The sequence below is a fragment of the Oryza brachyantha genome, chromosome 11 (genome assembly GCF_000231095.2).
Source record: "Oryza brachyantha chromosome 11, ObraRS2, whole genome shotgun sequence".
In the NCBI taxonomy this organism is placed as follows: Eukaryota; Viridiplantae; Streptophyta; class Magnoliopsida; order Poales; family Poaceae; genus Oryza; species Oryza brachyantha.
This window is the reverse complement of record NC_023173.2, coordinates 1,999,115-2,022,623: the sequence shown is the minus strand read 5'-3', so window position 1 is coordinate 2,022,623 and position 23,509 is coordinate 1,999,115. Positions and strand designations below refer to the sequence as shown.

The 23,509-nt window shown below is 44.1% G+C and overlaps 4 protein-coding genes across 4 annotated transcripts; all 4 read right to left on the bottom strand.

The window, feature by feature from the left end:
* Positions 1 to 1,395: 1,395 nt before the first annotated feature.
* LOC102710634 (translation initiation factor IF-2-like) lies at positions 1,396 to 3,802 on the bottom strand. The gene is made up of 6 exons (XM_040528767.1): positions 3,623 to 3,802; positions 3,352 to 3,546; positions 3,203 to 3,280; positions 3,011 to 3,076; positions 2,763 to 2,828; positions 1,396 to 2,013 (listed from the first exon to the last, which is right to left on the bottom strand). Exons 1-6 carry the CDS (start codon positions 3,800 to 3,802, stop codon positions 1,396 to 1,398), a joined length of 1,203 nt encoding a protein of 400 aa, XP_040384701.1.
* Positions 3,803 to 9,763: 5,961 nt separating this feature from the next.
* Positions 9,764 to 10,504, bottom strand: LOC102710345. Its single transcript, XM_006663158.3, has one exon. The coding sequence runs from the start codon at positions 10,502 to 10,504 to the stop codon at positions 9,815 to 9,817; it is 690 nt and encodes a 229-aa protein (XP_006663221.1). The 3' UTR covers positions 9,764 to 9,814.
* A 367-nt stretch (positions 10,505 to 10,871) lies between these two features.
* On the bottom strand, positions 10,872 to 12,029 carry LOC102722429 (NAC domain-containing protein 90-like). The gene is made up of 2 exons (XM_006662680.3): positions 11,453 to 12,029; positions 10,872 to 11,353 (listed from the first exon to the last, which is right to left on the bottom strand). The coding sequence occupies exons 1-2, from the start codon at positions 11,954 to 11,956 to the stop codon at positions 11,009 to 11,011; spliced, it is 849 nt and encodes a 282-aa protein (XP_006662743.1). The 5' UTR covers positions 11,957 to 12,029; the 3' UTR covers positions 10,872 to 11,008.
* Positions 12,030 to 22,375: 10,346 nt separating this feature from the next.
* LOC102722151 lies at positions 22,376 to 23,369 on the bottom strand. Its single transcript, XM_006662679.3, has one exon. The coding sequence runs from the start codon at positions 23,202 to 23,204 to the stop codon at positions 22,716 to 22,718; it is 489 nt and encodes a 162-aa protein (XP_006662742.1). The 5' UTR covers positions 23,205 to 23,369; the 3' UTR covers positions 22,376 to 22,715.
* Between the last annotated feature and the right edge of the window lie 140 nt (positions 23,370 to 23,509).

The following is a 23,509-nucleotide window of genomic DNA, read 5'->3' as shown; positions in this document are numbered from 1 at the left end:
TTGTGTGACGTCACCGACTAAAAGCGAACGTGACTAGGACATGTGATGATGTGGAGGTACACGTAAGAGGAGAGGAGGGGGCATGTTGATTACTTTACCTGACGGTCTACAGCTTAATATGTACCATACATACATAATTATATATAGTATTTAATCATTAGACATTAGTTGTGCTGCAGACAATTTGGTGTATGCGTATCTGTGTCCGTTTGGATAGGAAATAAAAAAGATCACATGTAAAGCAGGGTTCGAACCATTGTTCATGTCCTTGATTACTACTACATCCATTTTATGTTTGAAGATGTTTTGATTTTTCTAAAATAAATTAAGTTTCTTTAACTTTGATTAATTTATATGAAAAATATAACGACGACAACACCACCAAATTAGTCTTGCTGAATATTACATTACATATTTCAATACTATATTTGTTTTATGTTAAATATATTTCTGTAAACTTGATAAAGTATAAAAAGTTCGACTGAAAAGAAAAATCGAAACGCCAGGGAGTACCAAATTGCTTTCCATATCCACGTCTAGAGGAGAACCCTCGAGTTCTATCATTTGCATGAAAATAATTCCTTTGATGTGGTAGATCACATCAGCAAGGCGTTGTGGATTCACAGGGCTGGTGATCACGTACTACAAGCAAAATGGCAGTAATTAAGTTGCACCACACTGTTCCACTTCACAAAACATCGCTCTTAAGGCCACAAAAAACCATCATACGATGCGCCGATGGGATCATGTGTACTTTCCTCCGATCATATATATATAGTTTTGATTCATTCTTCAGGTCATACCTTTGATTCATCCATGCATGATCATGACAGTACAGTTCACTGGATCATCAGTAGCTGCTGCAACAAAGAAATTTTCGATCTACAGATGGCTACGTACATAATAAAGAATTGTTACATTACACACGACTCCGGGGCATGCATGCTACTACACGATCATCATCGAACCCAGTACGACCTGCTTCTACTAAAATTCTCTCTCTCAGTTACAGATTGTGATTGTTGCACCAAAGAATCAAGACAAGAAAAACAGAAAGAAAATTAAAAAAGAAGAACAAAAAAAAAGAGAAAGGGATTCGCTCCTGCGCCGGATTAGGACATGACCAGAACGCAAAACCTACCCTAATTAAGAAAGAGGTTGGTGATCCATACTCCCAGTAATTAAGCTAATTAAGCAACGTGATCGAACAAATGGAAGGAAACTATGTATCAGTTTTTGTTTTGTTGTTGGTGGTGGTTGTTTGCCTCCAAGAAACCAATCGAAAGTTCATATCATCTTCTTCCTCACCGTTGTCACCAATGCATGTCGCGTGTCAATGGCAGCCGCCCGCCTGTCCCGTTTGTTGTGGTCGTTATGACGTGTTCGGTGCAGTGTTCACCAGTGCTCGCCGCCGGGGCGGGGGCCGCCGCCGCCGTGCATCTGCTTCAGCTTGGTGAGCTCCTTCCTCCTCTTCCGCGCCTCCGCCGCCGTCGCCGCCTTCTCCCTGTCGGTGAGGGGGACGTGGTGTCCGGCTGATCCGGCGCCGGAGGTAGGAGCGCTCGATGACGCGCCCCGCTTGTCGACGTCGATGGCGAGCGTCAGCGAGCACGGGTCGTCGTCGGTGTCCTCCTCGGCCGTCCCGCCGCCGGGGCTGCTCGTCGGCTGCTCTTGGAACGGCTGCGGGTACGTCGACGCCGGCGGCGACGTCCCGCGCGGGTCGGCGACGACGGGGTAGTACCACGCGCAGGGCGGGAGGCAGAGCGGCGGCGCCGCCAGCCCCGCGCCGCCGCCGGGGTTGTCGTGCTCGTACCCCGGCCACGACCCCCACACGTACGGCACCGGCACGGCCGGCGGCGCCGCGGTGTACAGGAACCCCGGCTGCGGCGGCGTCGACGGCGGGGTCGCCGTCGTCGCCACGCCCTCCGCTTGCTGCTGCACGGCCTGCACCGGCGGCGACACGTCCATCGGCTCCGCCACCGACGCCGCCACCTTCTTGCTCGTCCTGATCGCCACCTGCAATGCACGTCACACCCCCAATTCAGCTACCAATCCATTACACATGGACCAAAGAAAAAAGAAAAAAAAAATGGAACACTCATAATTAACTATCCAAAATTCTGGAGCCTGACACGAGTGTTCAGGTGGCAGCAGCATGCGCTGCTCGATCCGTCCACAGCAACACCGCTCGTGCAAGAACTGAGCACCTCATCACCACCCAACATGTGCACAAATCCGGACAGAAATTCTCCATCCCTGAGTGACCCTGAGACCGGACGAACTGCCTAGACCCACCCGACTACGCGGACGCACCCCCATGCAACCAGCAACACGCATCTCTAACCCTTTCTCACCTCCTTGCCTTCAGCATTGCGCCAGGAAAGGTAATGCAACGACAAAAAGGCGGTTAGGCAGAGATAATTATAAAACGGACGCAGATATTATTATTATCCAAACACATCGCTGTCAACAATAATATAGGAGTACATAAGAGGAGAAGAAGAAGTGAGCTATAATTAGTAACGTAGGTGTACGGCATCGACCTAGCGACCACTAAAGGGGTGGTCATGTGGCCTGCTTTGAGGGGGCACAACTGGAGAGAGAGACAGATTAGTAGCACACATGAACATCAATCTACTAGGTTCTGCTTGGATTTTGGCCTAACAGTGGCAGCAACACAGCTAAGTAGCACACTAATATTTTAACATACTAATCGAATCGAAAAGGAGAATTATTCAGATGAGCGAAAGCGAAAGATGCTGTGCCTGTTCTTTCAGCTGCTTGTTTGTCTCCTTCAGTGACAGATACTCCTGCATCACCACGTCCTTCTCCTGTAGCAAGTACCGATTTGTGGAGTGTCAGTTAAGGCAGCCATGATTAATCTTAATTATGTATTTAACCCTGGCTAGCTGTGAGGCAGTAATGAACACTGCTAATTCGGGTGCTACTATTACGATCGGAATGATACGAAGATGGAGATCACACGGCGGCTCTGCATCAATCTAATACTTACCTTTTTCATGGTCTCGTTCTGCGACGACAGATCTGCGACTTTTCTCGCCAATTCATCTCGGATCGCCTAAGCACAGCCCAGATTAAGCACGCAGATCGAAAAGGCCACGGTTAACACGGCGGCAAAGATGCAGATGATTGGTAGTAATTTTTGTCCGGCTACAAGATGGAAGGTGTGTTTTGTGTTCGTCACCTGGCGGCGGAGGATGGTTTGCCGGGCGGACTCCCGGTTGGCGAGCACTCGCCGGAGCCGTTTCGCCTCCTTCTCGGCCTGGCAGAGTTCATGGGATTAGAGATGGCCGGAGGGAGAGAGCACGGAATTGAATGGTGGGTCACGTGTACCTCGGTGAGCATGTGGCGGGGCCTGGGGCCGTAGCCCGGCGCCGCCGTGGCCGCGGCGGGCTGGAGCGCGGGGTGGCCGGCGCTGGAGCTGCTGGAGCATGGCGACGACGACTGGATGCCGACCTTGCCCAGCTCAAGGCTCAGCCTCGTGCTCGCCAGCTCCGCCTCGTCCTCCTGCTCCGCCTTCGCCGCCGCCTGCCGACATACAAACCAAAAATCACTCCTTGCGACCCAACGCACGGCGACGACTAGACGAGGGCTACTTAATTACCTGTGCGGCGTGCTGCTCCGGCGGCGGCGGCGGCGCCTCGGGCTGTCCCGGCGAGGCGCCGGCCATGTCCGCGAGCGCCATGGCGGCGTCGAGCTCGACGTCGACGGTGACGCCGGCGCGGCGGTGGCATTGCCTCTGTCCGTCGCTGCTGCTGCTGCTGCGGCGGCTGTGACCAGACATGGGAGGGGGGAGGGATGAACGGACCGTCACATCTGCCGCGGGCGGCGAGGAGACGCCGGTGGGGGAGATGCCAAGCAGCGAGGTACGGCGGGGCCCCGCGCAGTTAAATATCTCTCTCCCCGGGGGGGCGAGGCGAAGGCGGCGCCGGGGGGACAGGTGGTACTGTAGGCCGGCGTCCGGATCGTCGGATCGACGCCATCCGGCCCGTCGGCGGGCGCCACGTCGCGGGCGGGGGGGAGCTCGCCGGGCTAGCTCCACGCAGCAGCGGGCGGGGGACACGTGGAGACGCCGCGTGCCGTGCCCAGCATGCAGACGGGGCTCGTGACCCGAGGGGATGGGGCCGGGAGGTCAGTGGGCTCGCTGCGCGGTGGTGGGTGACGTGGCGTGCGGGAGGTACACGTGGACTGGACGCGGGGGCCCCTCCCGTCCAGGGAGAGGAGCCGACGGGACGGGAGGCGCGGTGAGTCGACGCGCGGGGGGTCGTGGGAGCCCACAAGTCAGCAGCAGGGAGGAGGGGTGCCGCGTGAGAACCGGACAGGCAAAAGGCCGGAAGGGGAAGAAGCGCCTGGAACACCACGCATTCGCAGACCAACCAATTCCGTTACACCACAATCAACATTATAGTCTACAACTAACTTCAATTCATCTATAATTAATTTAATAGTTAATTCATACCTACAAAACATCAATAAATGATTTCATATATCATATATACATTTTATCTTAAAGCCTATGTGCAGCTGACAGGTCACCTCTCTTCTCTCTTTTATCTTTTTAAAATATGTTTATAAGATAGTCTGCTCTTACCTGCTCTCGAGCGATGCACACCCATGGACTCGACTCTGCTGGGCCCTTTCCTTCTGCTCTTTTTTTCCGATTGTTTTATTTTTCTAAATAAAAAATCGTCTCACTCATAATTAGACCATCTACTCAAAAATACTAATACCATTTTTTTCTAAAATATTGAACATAAAATTTACAATCCAAAAAACCTAAAATTGAATAATTTATATTAGGAAAACATATTTGATTTTGGTCGTGTACGAATATTAAAAATAGACTTAGAAACATGTCGAAATATATGTTTTAGCTTAATTCATAAAATTTAGTTTCAGGAATGAATGTAGACACCTCTTAAGATTCGCAAAATTTAAAATTTTAAGTTTAAATTTAGATTGATTGAAGGTTTTATCATGAGAGTTTATTTTTAAGCAAAATAGGACGCAAAACGACGAGAGCCATACAACATTTATACACCGCTGCATGTTACTGCGAGACGATAATCGCACCGACCGCCGGTCGCTGGTTTCGGTTCCATGCACGGTAAAGAAAACATTCATTCAACGGCAGCAAACATCCACGAATGTTTTTGGGTGTTAAGTAAAAAGGTTAAACAACATATTTACATATTTGCAGACAATTAACTCTTGAATTATATATATATATATATATATATGCAATCTAATATACAAGACTAGAAAATAAACTAACATGAAAAAATCTAAAAAATTCTAAATTTAAGATTTAAATTTTATATTCTGGTTTATAAGCACAATATTGGACCTTATTTACGTTGGCAGATGAAATCATTTTCTTTGACAAGTCATGACACCGTCTGTGCTTGAGAATAAGATCGCTCCGAGAATATTTAATTTTGATTCATGGTAGAGAGCACATACTCATGCAGTCATGCACACTCCATGCTACCAAATTTGGGTATATTTGTCCATGCTGCAGATGCGGTGCATGTGAGCACTGAGCAGTGCTAGTTTTTAGGACGCTGCAGATTCCTAAATAAAACGAAGGTGGAATCGTGCGTTGACGGTTGATTAAGGGCATTCTCAACCCAATGACTAGATGATGTCTATAATATTAAATAAATTGTCATCTAGGATAAAAGATAATGTGGCAAGTGAATAAATGAGGAAAGAGAATAAAACCATGTCTTGCATGTAACATGGTTTCTACATTCAAGATATAATGTGAGATAAGTAGCATTAAATTTAAGTATGGAATAGTGGTGTTTGCATTGGAAGAGTAGTGTCTAGTACTAGTTTCTTAATGATGTGAAGTTTATAAAAACTATATCTAGTGTTATGGGTTGGGAATGTCCTCACACCTTTGTTTTAGAGTAAGTTCAGTAGTATAGTCCACTACTAACTCCAATTTATCCGTAGTTAATCCACTAGCCAATTCATACAATAGTTAACTATAAAACATTAATACATGGTCTCACATGTCATATACATACTCTTGAAGTTCGTGCTATAACTAACTATAAATTAGTAGCCACTGCTCTCTCCTCTTTCTTTTCTCTTTAAAATATGTTTATAAGTGAATTATAGTCTCCTATTTTACCTGCCTCAGGGTGTGCTCACAGAACTGTTAGCAACTGCCTAAGAGCAAGTTTAATAGTATAGCTAAATTAGTAGTCCACCTCTCTTCTACCTTCTCTTATCTTTTTAAAATATGCTATTGTACCGCTCTAATGGTAGTACGGTGGTTATCCCAGGCCACCGGGCGTACAGTACAGTAGGGGGCAAGAGATGGGCCTCTTTGTTGACCGGCGAATCGAGAGGGAGCCACGTGGCGGCACGAGGAAGGGCTCTGTGGGTCGGTGCACGCATGGTGGCCACGAATTGACGTCATTAGTGACAGCATGCGTGCACGACTAGTCTACTACCAGTATAGCACATCAGGTTAATTTACTACTTAAAACTGATCGAAAACGGATTAACATACATAAGTAATTTATCAACTCAGTCTCAGCCGCTCTGCAAGTGAGCATATGTTTGCTAGCAGCAGACGACGGTGACGCTCGATCACCTCCTCCTGGTCCTGGAGGAGTTGCTGACGAGTGGGTGTGGGGGGTGCAGCAGAAACCGACTAAAAAACCGAGCGAGCGAGAGGTGTGCGGCGCGGCACGGCAGCGGCAAGTTGGTGTACACGCAGAGCTAGGTAGGACCATGCGTACGTCGTCGGACGTACACCCAGGCATGCAGTCCAGCACGTACTGCTCCTGACCAATGTAATCCTTACTAGTAGTAGTACCATCCATGTGTCAGGAGGCCGCCTTTTTCTCGTGCAGCCAACCGGTGCAGCACACGGCCAAACAAACCGGTGGCGAGCGACGGGGCCACGTCGCGCGCGGCGCCGGTGCATGCATCCGGCCACCCCCCTTCGCCGCCCGCCGGGCCAGAAGCTAGCAGCCGCCGCGCGCGCCCCCCGATAGGTCGGCAGCGACGACGCAGGCCGCGCTTGCTTGTGGTGGGTCTCAGTGACCGTGTTAGGGTGGTGAGATGTACGGGGGAGGAAGTAAGCGTGTCGTCGATCTCTTGCGGTCACCGAGGTGGTGTCGTAGCCAGAGCGGCGCTGATCGAGCCGTGCTGACCGAACGGCCCGCCGGGCTTGCGTTTGGCGCCGCGCGCGAGCGACGGCGCGGCGCGACCTCGACCACCCATCACATCTCAAGTTTTAGCATACCATACACATGTCGTGCGAACTAGGCCGGCCGTTGGTTGGAGGCAGAGGAGGGGTCGATCCGTCGATCTGTGGGTGTGCACGTACGTAGGCGGGCGTGCGTGCATGTGGCTCGATCTGTGTGTTTGCAGTAGCGCCAGATTTGTTGCCAGCCGAGCGAGCACACCGCGCTACTGTTTCCGAGTCTGCCATCGAGCTTATCTACTGCCACCCTACGTACGTGTTGTGTTTATCCTGCCTGCTGCATCATTGCCGTCGTTATCTAACTTACCGCCGATATTATAAAGGATTAATTAGATTTATACCATTACAAATATATCGATTTTTAAAAATACTATTACATTTACCTAATTTAAAATATATCATTACAAATTTTCCTCTATCACAGACATACCATTTTATGCGCCATATAGACCATTGGACCCACATACAGCACACTATACTTTCGTATTTCCTAAAATACCCCTGTTTCATCTCAATGTTATGTGGGACTCTTCCGTTTTCTTCCCAATCAATCCAGAGGCCGCACACATCAGGCTCCTTACAGCGGCGACGACGGTCGGAGGCCAAGAGTGCGGCAATGGCTAGCCCGACGAGCGCATGGAGGTCGGAGGCCATGAGCACGGTGAAGGCTGGCTGGCCCGACGAGCGCGCGGAGGTCGGAGGCCATGAGCACGGTGAAGGCTGGCCATCGCGACGACGGCTCGCCGACACGACGACGAGGGCCACTAGGGCGACGACGATGACCGGAAAATAACGGGGATCGCGGTGATGGCCGGCCCGACGAGCACGCGGAGGTCGAAGGCCGGGAGCACGGTGACGGCTGGCCGACGCGACGATGACGGCTGGCCCGGTGAGCGCACGGAGGTTGGAGGCCGAGAGCGCGGCGGCAACGGTCGGGCTCTATCAGGGTCGGTGGCCCGGCCCTGTCGGGGTCGGGGACGACGATGGCTATGGGAAAGAGATTGACTCCTCTACTAAGTCGTAGGTGGCGAAGAGATTGGCGAGCTCGTCGCCGCAGTCGAGCGACGTCATGTTCCGCACGACGAGGTACCTGCGAACGAACGACGACGCACGATAATCGCCTCCTGTGGCATCTCGCCACCGGCTACGAGTGAGGACGAGGATGCGAGGATGGAGGAGGTTGTCGCTAGATGGCGCGCACGACGTTGCCGCAGACCGTGTAGACACACACGAGCCCCCTCTCATGGTATCCTGCCGCCAGCTATGAGTGAGGACAAGGATGCAAGGATGGAGGTGGCCGCCGCTGGGTGGCGCGCATGACGTCGTCGTCGCCGCCATGAGGACCTGTTGCTTGTGGCCTCTGGATCGATTGGAAGAAAACGGAAGGGGCCTACATGTTATTGAGATGAAATAGGGGTATTTTGGGCAATACGAAATTACAGTGTGATGCATGTGGGTCCAATGGTCTATAGGGCGTATAAAATGGCATGTCTGCAATAGAGCAAGAATTGTAATGGCATATATCTAATTAGTGAATTGTAATGATATTTTTCTAAACTAACATATTTATAATGGTATGTATCTAATTAACCTTATTATAAAATGGTGAAACCAACGTCCACAAAACGTATGTGTTAAGCTCTTCTTTTTATCAAGGAAACGGTTTTATTTTTTAAAGTAATTATTGGGTTGGAGTTCGGTAACGTATGACATATAAGTGCATCAGGATTTTAAAAGTAAACAAAAAGTACATTAGGGACTGGAAAAAAAATTAAAAATAAGCTTTCTACTGGTATATGTGAGGTAAAAAAGATAAAATATTTTTAGACGGAATGAATATCAATTTTGCTAGATGCGGAATTTAGCTACACCATAGCACCGTAAGAAAACAACTACGTAGTAACATGTGAAATGTTCTTTTTTTTTTCTTTTTCTATGTATGGTATCGGTAATAACGAGTTACAATTTTAAACTTTTTTGTGGAGAAGATAAATATTAATTTTTACAGGTATTAAAATTTGCAGACTATATTACATAGTATTGTAGTCGGGATGTGGAATCTTATATGAGCAGAGAAATCAATATTTGACGACAGTTCCATTTATTCCATCGTAGTGAACTGCAACACTGGGACTTCACAACATGTCCTGCATTTACATGAACAAGCGGGCCGCTTTTTGTGGGCTGCGAATAGTCATAGCAGTGGAGGCCCATAATAAGACGTGGCCCAATATTTGTGAAAAGATCATTATTGTATCAGTATAATATTTTAGTTAGTAATATACACATGTATTGTAACAGACAAAAAAATAAACTGATTTACTATCAATATTTTTCGTCGATCAGAAAAGCAAACTGATTTAATATCACTAACATAAAGTATGATCAATGTAACTCAACGTACAAATTCAAGTTACAGTTTGGGATAGCCACACCATCATTCAATAGAGTTATAGTACCTAATATTGTAACTGTACAAATTAATCACGATCCTATCAAGTTCAGTGAATTCAATTAATCGCAAATTAACTGTGGTACGTGATCTGAAAATCCAGGTAGAAGTAGAAGCTAGCGAGCCAGCAAGAAGGTGGGCATGGGAAGCATGGATGGCGCCGGCGAGGTTGAGAAGGTCGCCCCAGCGAACTGCGGGTGCGGCTTCACCGTCGTCAACTGTGGCCCATCGCTCGCCGGGCCGAGAGCGGTGGCGGCGTTGTCCTGCGACCGATGCTTCTTGTTGATGTCCCAGCGCTCGGGCGAGGAGGAACCGCGGCTCGCCGTCGGTCGCTTGTTGGTGCTGCTGTCCAGGCGCTCGCTGCTCAGCGACGGCGTGCGGCTGCTCGGGTTCTTGATCTTGTTGATGTCCCAGCGCTCGCTCGACGCCGGCGGGCGGTTGCTCTGGTTGGCCTTGTTGGTGTCCCAGCGTTCGCAGGTGTCAGCGCGGCCGGGCTTCCCGCCGCTGCATGTCGACGACGATGACGGCGCTGAACTCCCGAGTTCTTTGCTTCCGCAGGAGGCGGCGCGGTTGGGGCTCAAGTTGATGGACCTTGACGGCGCGCGCGGCGTTGGCGTTGCCGAACCGGAGAGTTTCTTGTGCGCGTCCCACCTATCGACGGCGTCGGCGCGGCTGGGCTTGGGCGCCTTGGAGGCCTCCGTGGCGAAGGAGGCCGGGAGGATGATGAGGCACGGTGTCGGGAGCAGCGGCAGCATCTTGCTCCTCGGCGGGGTCGGGAGCAGCGGAGGGAGGGCAGCCGCTGACATCGTATCGATCGAAGAATCCGGCCGCCGGCGACCAAGAAGAACAAGCAAACAATGCGTGCAGCGTGCTGCGCTGCGCTGCGACGACGGACGCGAAGGCGAAGCGATCGACCGGAGACGGCGACGAGAGCGCGCGGTGGAGAAATCGGCGGTGAATGAAATGATGGGCTGCTGCGTCTCGTCGCGTGCTTACGTAGCCACCCACGAATCCGTTTCCGTTCCCCTTGATTCTTTCCCAAGCAAAATCAGTCGACTCCCTCTCCGACTCGGACTCATCTTCCTCGCGCCATTTCTGCTACTCGTCTTAAACTAATGTTAATCCGTACTACGATTGTTAATCCATACGAAATAAGTTACGTTACTCTGATAATTTGGCTCGCAAATTAAACTAGTCAAGTCATTTTCTAACCCTCTCCAATCTTACTAGTTGCAAAACAATTTTTGAATGTTTGGAAAGAAAATTCGCGAACTCGATTGTTTGATATTACGCGGCGGCGCAATGAAGCACTAGAGTTGTGGCCATGATCCGAGGATGCTAGGATTAAAGCCGTCGGCGATGAGGCCAAAATCATCACCACCATCAACTGCGGCGCTACTGATGAGCGAGCTCCAGTCGATGGCGTCGTCTTCGGGCCCGTCGCCGACGAGCTCCCGCGACCCCGACGAAGAGCTCTCGCGGGAGTTGTCGCCTCGTGCACCGGCGAAGCTCGTGTTCGCCGTCGCCGTCGCCGAGGACGACGGCGCCTGTGGGTGGAAGGCCCCGGCCGCTTGGTTGTCGAGTGGCCGGCGGTCGAACGATCTCAGCGTGCCCGTGCTGATGTACACCCGGCACACTCCCAGCTCGTTCCTCAGCTGCAAGATCATTTAATTAGTTCATGCACATAATTAATTTATTCGATTAGGACATGATTAATCCAGTTAAGAGCTCGGCCGGAGAGTATGTGTGTGTACCCCGGGAGGAGCCATTGGGTGGAGCACGGCGGCGTGGTGGTCGTCGGCGACGGCCTTGTACTCGTTCATCTTCCAGCGGGTCTTGGTGCCGGTGGGGGCGCGGCCGTGGTAGAAGACCATGGTGCGCTTGACCCCGATGACCCTGTTGGTGGCGGAGGAGATGACGCAGGACGGCGAGCCCGTGGCCTTCCAGTACCCGGACGGCGTGGTGCGTGCCGGCCTGCCGCCGTGGAGCTCCCGCTCGGCGCGCGGGCAGAAGAAGAACCACTGCTCCGTGTCCCGCACGCTGGCCTCCCCGGCCATGGCGGCGAGCTGGGACGGGTGGTAGGCGTAGACGTCGACGACGGGGATGACGCGCTCCACGTCGGGCCTGGTGCCGGCGAGGCGGTGGCGGAGGTAGAAGGCGAGCAGCTCCTCCTCCGTCGGGTAGAACCGGAACCCCGGCGCGGCGAACGGGTCGCTCGAGCTGCCGCTGCTGCTACTGCTCGTGGTGGCGGCCATCATGGTGGTCGATATGAGGTAGCTAAGCTGGGTTCATCGATCATGGAGGGAGATATATATATATATATATAGTAGAAGAAAGATTGAACAGTTGCAGTACTTGGAAAAGAAAATTGAATCTTTGAATGGTTTGGTACAAGAAGCTGGCTAGTAAAGCTTGCATTTTGATTGCATCCATGGGTTGACGTGGACCAGAAAACGAGAGAGAACGAGAGGACGAGACGAGAGTGAAGTACTGAAGTGAGTTTGATGTTGCATGACTGTTTGGTTACCCAAGATATTTTTTTAAAATCCCTATCACATCGAATCGAATGTTTGACACTGATTAGAAATTAAATATGGACTATTAATAAAACATATCTCATACTCTGGACTATTTCACGAGACAAATCTATTGAGCCTAATTAGTCCATGATTAGTGAATGTGATGTTACAGTAAACATTTGCTAATTATGGCTTAATTAGGCTTAAAAAAATTATCTAATAAAATAGCTTTTATTTATGCAATTAGTTTTGCTATTAGTCTATATTTAATACTCATAATTAACGTTCAAACATCTGATCTGATGTAACAAATGACTAAAAAAAGTCGTTGAATCCAAACAGCCCATTAAGCCCTCTTTAGTTTCTAAAAACATCACATCGAATCTTTGAACACTAAATAAAACATTAAATATACATGAATATTAAAACTAATTACACAGTTACGTGGAAAATTGTTTGACTAATCTTTTAAGCCTAATTATGACGTGATTAGCCATAAGTGCTACAGTAACCAACGTGTACTAATGACAGATTAATTAGACTCAAAAGATTCGTCTCGCGGTTTCTAGACGGAATCTGAAATTTGTTTTATAATTAGAATACGTTTAATACTTTAAATATATATCCATATGTGTCTAAAAATTTGACGTAATGTTTTTGTAAAATGTTTTTGCAGTCTAAACAAGCCCTTCATTAAGGAGTGACTGGCTTACTCCAGTGACCAAGGAAGAACGTCATTGTGACATCTCTCTTTTAAATCCAATGCAAGTCGTTATGATTTTTTTTTCTAAAGTATGACGATGCAGAGTATAGTAAAGTCCATCACTCCACTAGAATCAAGTTCAAATTCATATATAAACAGCACCGGCAATACTTATACGTGGAATTTGTCTTTTTTTAAAAAATATCTCAATAGTGAGTCAAGATTGGACCTAAGATTTGGTGAAGTGGACCTAAGATAAAAAAAAAGTATTGCGCATTGTTTCATCAACGTATTTGTAAAAAAAAATAATTTATAAATAAAAATATTATATAGATGTTCTTAGCAATCTAAAAGCAAAGATTGATAATAAAATACGACAAAAAAATTTAAAATTAACTTCAAATTTAAGATTAAAATTTAAATTTTAGCGTATAAGTATAAACGAAAAGTTGAGACCGCATGTGTTTGGTGATCTTAAATTCCATACCATCTTAGCCTCTAACCACTCTTTCACCATTAAGCATTAACAACAACTGATTTGTTGTGGACTAATATGTTTGAGGTTATTAATGAGTACTATTTAATTAGAAAAGTTGTTCATACTGCGATATCTAATCTAAAATAAAAATATAGGTTTAGAGATGATCCAAAATAAAACTTAGGATATAAAAGGTGACACAGTATAATTTACTTGAGAAAAATTGAGCTGAGAAGGAAGAGAGAGAGAGAAAGCGCGGGGGCGTTGACCACGTGGTCGAGTGAGTCAAGTTGAGTCAAGAGCCGGAGTCCAGGTCCATGGCTAACGCGGATTAAGGTGGTGTTTAGTTGCCAAATTTTTTTTAAAAAAATGTCATATCGAAATGTTTGATCGGATGTCGGAAGGGGGTGACACGAATAAAAAACGAATTTCACGGCTAGCCTAGAAACCCTGAGACGAATCTTTTAAGCCTAATTAATCCATCATTAGCACATGTTGGTTACTGTAGCACTTATAGCTAATCATGAACTAATTAGGCTCAAAAGATTCGTGTCAAGATTTTTTCTATAACTGTGCAATTAGTTTTTTGTTCATATATGTTTAATGCTTTATTTAGATATAAAAAATTCGATGGGTTGTTTTTGGAAAAAAATTTAGGAACTAAACAAGGGCTAAATCTTTATGAACTGACATGATGTAAGAAGATTATATTATAATATTCTTGGATGCGCTTCAACTTGGTGAATTGATTAGTTAATTATCAGTACGGAAAGAACAAATCACAGGATAGTAATTGCTAGCTACATCTTTTTCGTACCAAGAAAAAGACGAGGAAACGGTACTCTTTGGCTTTAGTTGGTTATCTAATTTTCTTCAATATCAATTGACTAAACTCGCATGAGAAATATAATGTACTTATTAGTATAAATTTAGCGTAATTTAATATTGTTTGTTTATTTTTCATATTTGTGCTTATCTAGACCATGTATTCTTGACGACAGATGACACTAAGGTTTTAAAAAAAAACAAAGGTTGACAAATGACATGATAAAAAAAAGTATTGCGTAACTAGATAATTCTATGGAGACTTAGAAGAGACCCATATATGTAGAATTTACATGTAGAGAAGATAAAATGATCTAAAGATGATTAATGAGTCAATACAAATAAATCTTATCCTACGGTATGTATCTCTAGAAGTTAGAAATAGTCCAACCGCCCACGACTCTATTAGCCATGTTTTCTGTAATTATGGGTAACTACGTTTGGTATAGACAAACACTAAATACGTAGATTATTTCTTACATACCAACTTTATTATTTGGAATAATTTGGCAGTTTAGCACATCTACTTGGAACCCTAGTGGGGCACAGTGCTGAGCACACATGGGCTGCGTTTGGTCAGGGGCTAAGTTATCTAAACCCCTCGTTTTCGTTTGCACGCTTCTCGAACGGGTAAATGGTGTATTTTTTTTAAAAAAATTCTATAACAAAGTTGTTTTAAAAAATTATATTAATTTATTTTATATTTTTTAATAATTAATAATTAATTAATTATGTACTAATTTATTATTACGTTTTCCGCGCCAGATAACTAATCCTCCCCGCCGGTACCACCTACCGGCGGAGCCGGGGGTGGTCCGGGTGGTCCCCGGACCACCTAAAAAAATGCTAATCAGCCCTTAATACCAAAAAATGATAATTTTTATCGATTGGTATTCTCGCAAATGACGTAACATGATCATCTTTATTGAGCGGGATGTTTTTTAAAATGGATGCAGGAGATATAATGAATACTTTTATAGCCATTAGAATTTAGAAGACATAGACTTGATAAGAAGAAATATAGTACGGTAATATTCTTTAAATTTTTCTAGGCATTTAAGCTTCTATTTTATTGTGGGGAAGCCATATATGTTTCTTTGAATCAAAATTTTACTTAACTACTAATTTTATATGTTTTAATATGCTTTATTCATATATTCTAGTGTACTTGCAGTCTATTCTATTATCTATACTTGCATATATATATATATATATATATATATATATATATATATATATATGTGTGTGTTATATGTGTGTTAGCGTACTGTGCTTATGAAAAAAATCGGTCGGACCACCCATATCCTAAATCCTAGCTCCGCCACTGTCCCCACCCCCACTCCTGAACACGGCCATGATTATAGAACTTATCCAACCAATTTCAAAACTCACCTTCTTTGGGAATGTATGGAAGAAAAAATATATTAACACCCCCCCCCAGGCCGCCTCTCTCTCGCTCTTTCTTTTTGTTGTGTGTTTACGCAGAACCACGTGAAAGGTGATAATTCATCCGTATTAGGTTATGAAATGTTTTAGTTTTTCTTATATTCAGCTATAAAATGGCGTCATGCTAGACACTTTTAGGGTCCCTGCTTGCAAAGGAGAGGGACATTTGTGTTGAACTTCTATAGGAATTGAATCAGTGCTCCCTACTTATGAGTTTTGGACATTACACATATGGGGTATGTCGGATCGATGCCATATACGCCGAGACAAGCCAACAAAGATAGATTGGATCGGATGTGCTGCTGACAGATTCCTCAACAATGCAGTGATATATGACTGAAACTGACGAGCAAATTTGCCGAAACGATCGATTCATCCGCGTAGGAATTACGAGGCAGTTGCCATGCATGGCGATGGAGTTCGTTTTCACACCAATTCAGACTTCACGGGCTCGTTCGCCGTCCACTGTTGACTTCAAATTTCCTTATTTTTTCCGTGCGTACGTTTTTCGAATTATTAAACAGTACATTTTTTTGCTAAAAAAATTTATATGAAAGTTATTTTAAAAATCATACTAATTCATTTTTTAAAGTTTACAATGGTTAATACTTAATTAATCATATGCTAATGACAATTCTTGTTTTATGTGTACTGATTAGACCGCTTTGAACCCCATCTTGCGAACGAGCCCGCACGTCGACCGTGCATGCTTGCGGTTGCAGAGAACTCTTCATACGCATCAGGACAGGACGGAAATCATCGACCTGAAGAATCAATTCATACGCATCCAAATAAATGTAGGTGATGGACGGATCAGCACGACGACGACTGGGCGGCATGACCAGGTCAAGTGTCCGTAGGGTTTCTAATCTTTTCAGGGATGATTATAATAATAAACACTCTGAACTTGACAGAATCAGTTTGACGTTATTCTGACCGATCGGTCGTTAAAAATCAGTCCAAACCACACCCTGTCCTAATCTTCAATTGGTTCTCCAAAAGGACCAAAACGCGTCTAGCTTGCACGCGTGCATGCATGCTCGCTCTTGCGACGACCACTCGTCGTCACTCTTCTACCAGCTGAACGCGTTGTTAGAAGAGTACTGAGCTCATCTTTTCGCGTTTTTTATACTAATAAGGCCCCGTTTAGTTCCCAAAAATTTTCACCTAAAAACATCACATCAAATCTTTAGACACCTAAATAGTCTATTAAACATAGATAAATCGAAAAACTAATTGCACAGTTTTGTGAGAAATTGTGAGACAAATCTTTTGAGCCTAATTAGTACATGATTAGTAATAGGTGCTATAGTAACCCATATGCGCTAATGATGAATTAATTAGGCTCAAAAGATTCGTCTCACGGTTTCCACGCCAGCTGTGAAATTCGTTTTTTCATTCGTGTCCGAAAACCTCTTCCGACATCCGATCAAACGTCTGATATGACATGTAAAAATTTTCATTTCACCCACTAAACACCCTCTAAGTTAAAATCTAAATTTTTAACCTTGATTCTAGAGTAGAGTTTTGAGTTTTTTATAGTATTTTATTTTCTAGGATTGTCAATACGTATATAAAATTTTTATTTAAAAATTATTTTTATTTATAAATATATTGTTTGATATTTTTTCCTAAATAACCCGACCAATCACCCCCGTATTTCAGGGAGCTTTCAAGATGCCACAAATATTCATCACTTCTTGAAGTCGGCTTCAATTCTTCCTCTCCTGTAACTGTCCATTAATTGCTTGGAAGTCTGTCTTCTGCTGGTAGACCGGTTCAGAAACCTGCAAAGACATCGCTGTTCATCTAGGCTGGACTCACAAACTCTGTTGGGTGCATGTTCTCTTGCATGCATTGTGCTGCAAGAGAGTTTGGCAGTCAAAACATACACGCGTCATGAGTGCATGCATCAACTGTTCGAGTAAGGTGATGTTTAGATTAAGAAAATTTTTAGAAGAAGGGTCACGTCAAATATTTGATTGGATGTCGGAAGGGGTTTTTAACACGAATGAAAAAACGAATTTCACGGCTAGCCTAGAAATTACGAGACGAATCTTCTGAGCCTAATTAATCTGTCATTAGCACATGTTGGTTACTGTAGCAATTAGTTTTTGGAACTAATTAGTCTTAAAAGATTCGTCTTAAGATTTCTTCCGTAACTATGTAATTAGTTTTTTATTCATCTATGTTTAATGCTTTATTTATGTATTTAAAGATTCGATGTGATGTTTTTAAAAAAATTTAGAAACTAAACAAGGCCTAATTAGCGAGGAGATACGGCCAGATCGATGGAATGGACAGACTAGAATAGATAAGACAACCTTTCGCCATTTCTGGCTTTCGAGTTCAGATTTGCAGGTCCAAAGTACAGTTCAACAAGTAAGTAAATTGACCATGATTTTGCTGTGTTAAATGTGGTTCCCTGTGCAGTCGATTCACCAACACTCTTGGAGATCTCATGTTCAAATTAAAGAAGAATTCTTGGAGACTAATTATGTAGTGGCCAGTTGAAGCCTCAAAATTACCTACTCCATCCATTCTAAAATAAAAATATTCTTACTTTATTAGTAAATATTAAAAATATATATCAAATTTCAATTTTGAACAGTTTAATTCAATTTACAAGCACCTACTCCATCCGTCCTAATATAACTGTATTTCCGTGTCTGACATTTGACCGTTGTGTCTTATTTCAAAATTTTATTAAAAAATTTAAAATAGTTACAAATAAAATATTATTCATGTTCTATCATCTAATAATAATAAAAATATTAATCATGAAACATTTTTAAATAAGACGGACAATCAAACCTTAAACATAAACAATGCAAAAAATATACTCATTATAGGAATGATAGAGTAATTAGCTATGTCATGAGTGGAACAATGATAATTAGTGTAGAAATACTTATACTATGATGTAAATTTAGATCGTAGAAATACTTTTAAATGGGATGATATACTTTAGGATAAAATTTAAATACCAAAAGTTCATCGGTCGTAGGACGGAGAGAGTACAATGCATGTCCTAATTTCTAAGGCAATCACCTGTACTGTAGCTCGACATTTCCAACCCATAATACTAGTTATGGTTTCTATAAATTTCCCATCATCAAGAAACTAGTACTAGACACTACTTTTCCAATGCAAACATCACCATTCCACACTTAAATTTAATGCTACTTATCTCACATAATATCTTGGATGTTGTGTAGAAATCATGTCTCATGCGGGACATGTTTTCGTTTTTTTTCCTTATTTATTCACTTGCCACATCATTTTTTATCGTAAGTGACAACTTATTTAGTACTATGGACACCATCCTAATCATTGGGTTAAGAATGCCCTAAAAGCACTCATTTTCCAACCAAAACGAAAGAAAGGCAACACAACAGTGTAGAACTCCACTGCCAACAAAATCCAACTGCACAACGAGTGAGCAATTTACCTACATCAATCAACTGACTGATGATCTTGTTTCTGGTCTAACACGTGCGTGTACTGTTTATTACCCAGCCAACCACAGAGGGTATATGGTATTGTGTTCATACTAACTAGCGTCATTAGAACACTAGTTTGATCCCAGTTTACCGTGCACCCATGACTGAATTCTCCACATGCTGACATGCATGTGTAGGTCTATATATCTCTCTTCTGGGCTCTGCCTCAAATTCAGGGCCGACTTCAAAGTTCAAAAGTCCACAAAACGAACTCCATACGTTCAGAAGTTACCACCGTATTATTCACCAGCTCTTACACGCACACTTTCTAAACACTTTCTAAACAGCTAAATATTTTTTATAAAAAATTTATATATAAAAGTTTATCACCTTACCTTTATTACCTTTATAGAGTAAATTTATTTTAATGCAGTTAATTTCAATGTTTATACTATTAAATAGCTATCAAAAAATATTTTATCTTTCATCAACCAAAAGAACACAACTAACAAGCATTTCAGGATGATAGTTAGACCATCATCTTTTTGACCATCATCTTTTTGCTTCCACTTATATTTTATGAACCAAAATTTGAATTTGATTTTAAGGTTTTTTTATTATAGTTTATTTTCCAGCCTACGTTATCGCTAAGAAAACACATATATAAAAAATTACTTAATTATTATTTGTTTGTGATTATGCCGTTTGGTTCTTTTCTGAAAAAGCCAAACAAGTTAGGCCATGCTTATTTATTATTTGAAACCTTTATTAATACCCCTTCCGTCATAAATACAAGATATTTAGAAATTTGAGGACCATTTGGAACACAAGATCGCACAAAACATAGAGAAAACAAAAAAAAAATTTAACAGAAATGACAGGGTAAAAGTTAATTACAAAACACATAAAAAACATATAAATGAACATTTGATTGGACCAAAAAAAGAATAGGAATTTGAGAGATAAAAAACATATGAATGATCCAAAATAGCGAGCAAGTGCGCAACATGTTTGCCCAGGTAGTCTGAATAAAATCTTGGTATAGATGATTGGTAAAATAATAAATCAGAGCCAGAAAGATATATATGCGAAATGTGTTGATGCATCGCTGCCTTTACCAGAACTGCAAACAACCAAGTTATGGTTTATCAAGCAACATCTCATTATGCTTAGACGCTTAGTTAATTATTACAGACAATCCAACATGACAACCAAGGTATAGCAAGAAGTTGTATACCTATGAGATGCTCTCAGCAGTGAGCAACTGAGCATACATACCATTTGTTTCCTTCTTGGAGCTGTGTTGCTGAGGTACAATGGTCCCCCACAGAGTGCTGTCACAACTCACAACTATCATAGGCTGTTTATTCTGTACCAAAATATGGTTCAGCTAATTAAAAAAAAAGAGTATGAGCTGGACATCACATGTGCCCATTAAATAATTTGTGGTCATCATCAGCAGTACATACCGCATATTGGAAGATACTTTGCATATTCAGATTCCACAGGAAAAAAATAAGTCGACAAAAAGATTTTATGATGGAATCAAATAAAGGGAGATCAGTGGAGTGGATCTTGAAAGGGATATTGTTTTTTTCTTTTTGGAGACCTGAAAGGGAGATTGTTCGGTTACAAAGAAAAAAAATGCTGTTGTTACATGCAGATAACAAGAGCGAAAAGATAATAGGACATCGTCCATTCTATAAACAACCGGAGCATTGAACCTAATCTTGGAGTCAAATAATGCACCTAAATTGTGAGAGGCCTTCCGAAAAACCGCCCCCTTGATATTTCAGAAGTGACATGTGAAATTGAGTATAATTCAACAAAGAACAGTAATGAATAGTCAATCCCAAACAAAACTACAACTTTCTGAGCCACTTGCGAATATAGGAATATATAACCTAGTCTTGAAAACAATAGAGCATTATTGATTTTACAGTAATTGATAAGTACATAAAATGGGCAACTTCATAAAAGATGGCACTAGCATTGTTAACTTCTCATTAGAAATGGCTAATCATGATATCGGACCGTTCACATGCAAGTTAACAATCCGTTGATGCTACTTGTGTTTTGCTATCAATGGACCAAAGTTTTACTGTATTCACTGGTGGCAATTCTTAAACCACTTATTTTTTTAAAAAAAATAATCTTCAGCATTTACTGGCTCTAGATGTATGAAGTGACAAAACAAAACAACTATTTTTTTCCCAGGGATACAAGAGCAAACTATATATTAGCTGTATCTTGATGGAGATATTCCAAGGACCTTGTGCACTGGAGCTATTCATTACTAGTAATACTTCGGTAGCGTTGTGGCGGTCCTTCTACCTAGACAAGTGCATAAAGGCAACGGAATTCTTTGAAACAATCAAGGATGGCTGCATCTTGGGGTGGGGGAATGTCTCTTTTATATCGGGTCCTGGAGAAGTCACAAGAGCAGATGATTCCATATTTCCCTGACAGTACTAGGATGCAATGTAGTGGTTCCAGATTTAAGTGTTCTTGGTGAAGGACCACCAAAAATACTGGTGCAAAGGAGTTCCAGGGAATCTGAAACTATGCTTTAAGATGAATGTGTTCGTCTCGAGATGAACTTTGGACATAAACAATACTTTCTATATTAATTGTACTCAATCGGTTTGACCTGCATGCTACTTGCCTCCAACATCCACATGATGGCATGAACACAAATATTGCTGAACAAATAGAACATAAGCAAATACAACATTGATGATCACCTCCATTATTAGGTTTCCATGTGATCTTGTTCCAAAGGAATGAAGGATTAGCTTTAATGCCCTCCTAAAACTGGAACCAGAAACAAAATTTGCAGCTAACAGGCAACAGCCATCATAATTGTTGCTTTTACCACTTTTGATAAGAACCTAACAAAAAGGAAATAAATTTGCACCCTATGTGAAATAACAGCCCCCTTAGCTAGAAATTAAACTAAAAGCAACTTTAATCTAAATTTTACAAACATGTGATCAAAAGCATAAGAGTAAACAACAAGCTGCAAGCCTATGAATTGAAATCCCTTATAAATCATAATACCCCAAATTCATCAATTCGTAGCTGTCAATATCTCCACACCAAAAAACCAATCTACAACCAACAAATAACTTAATTTCAGACTATTATTTCACACCAACTCTATGCATCGATCACTTCAAGAAGTTGAACAATACCACAAAAGTGAACATAATACACAAGAAACAACATTGTGTATACACCACCCCAACTACGCATGCTTTGGTTCTATGCCAAAAATGTAATGTTTGACAGTTAATTTCATTCGATAAAAATTTCATTTTCCTCAAGACAGACAGCAATCAGCATACAGATTGAACAAATTTTAGGACCCAAAATTTCATATAAGATTGTGATGGAATGAATGTCATAGATAGTGTGATATGCCTCGCTCACTCATTTCACCAGACATCAATTCCTTCCATCCTCTTCTACTCAGGAGAAGAAATCAAAATAGCCGGAAACATCAAAGGCGACTCGAAGGGAATTGAAATCGTGGAACACACACACAAAAAAAAGAGTCAAAATTTCATCGCAAAAAAAGCGACGAGACGACTCGCCTCCGCCTCAGTCGAGGAAGCCGGTGCGTCGCAGGACGGCGTTGCGGACGCGGTGGAGGTCGCGGCCCTTGAGCGTCCTCCCGGAGCCCTCCAGCACCGAGCTGTGCGCCGCGGCGCGCCGGGCGACGATCTCGTGCGGCGGAACCATGGCCTCCCCGTGATCCTCGCCGCCAGCGGTAGCCTGCGCCCACGCCCCCCTCCGCGCCGCTGCCTCGGAAGGTATCCTCACCGGCGCCGACTTCGCCATCGCCATCGCCGGGGTCAACGCGGCGGCCTCCGGGATAGGCCGCGCCGCGGATCGGACGGTCACGCTCCCCCCGGCCCCGCGCCTCTTCCTCCTCTTCCCCTCCTCCTCCGGGAGCGCGGCGAGGAGCCCAGGGGCGCAGGAGGAAGGCCAGAGCACGTCGAGCTCGAGGAGGTCGCCGTCGCCGGCAGCCGCGGTAGCGGCAGCGCCAGAGGTCGGTTTGGGCGGCCGGAAGTGCAGGAGGCGCTCCATAATTGGTTCTCCGGGGACGATCACCAGTACGGCGATTCTCCGGCGAGGTGGCGGCGCTCCGGCATCGGAGGAAGGGGAGGTGGGTGGGACGTGCGTGAGCGAGCGAGCGAGGCCGCGTTGCTGCCGGCGAGGGGAGGCCGGCGAGGTGGATCGGTTATAGCAACGCGGTGTTTGCCTCTTTTGCGTTTAGGCCCTTGCACTTTTCTACATATTTGCATGAACTCAATTGGGCTTTGGGCCTATCTGGATTTGTATCCACTGGTTGCTATAAAAACCGGCCCATTAGAAGATTGGATCGCTCGCAT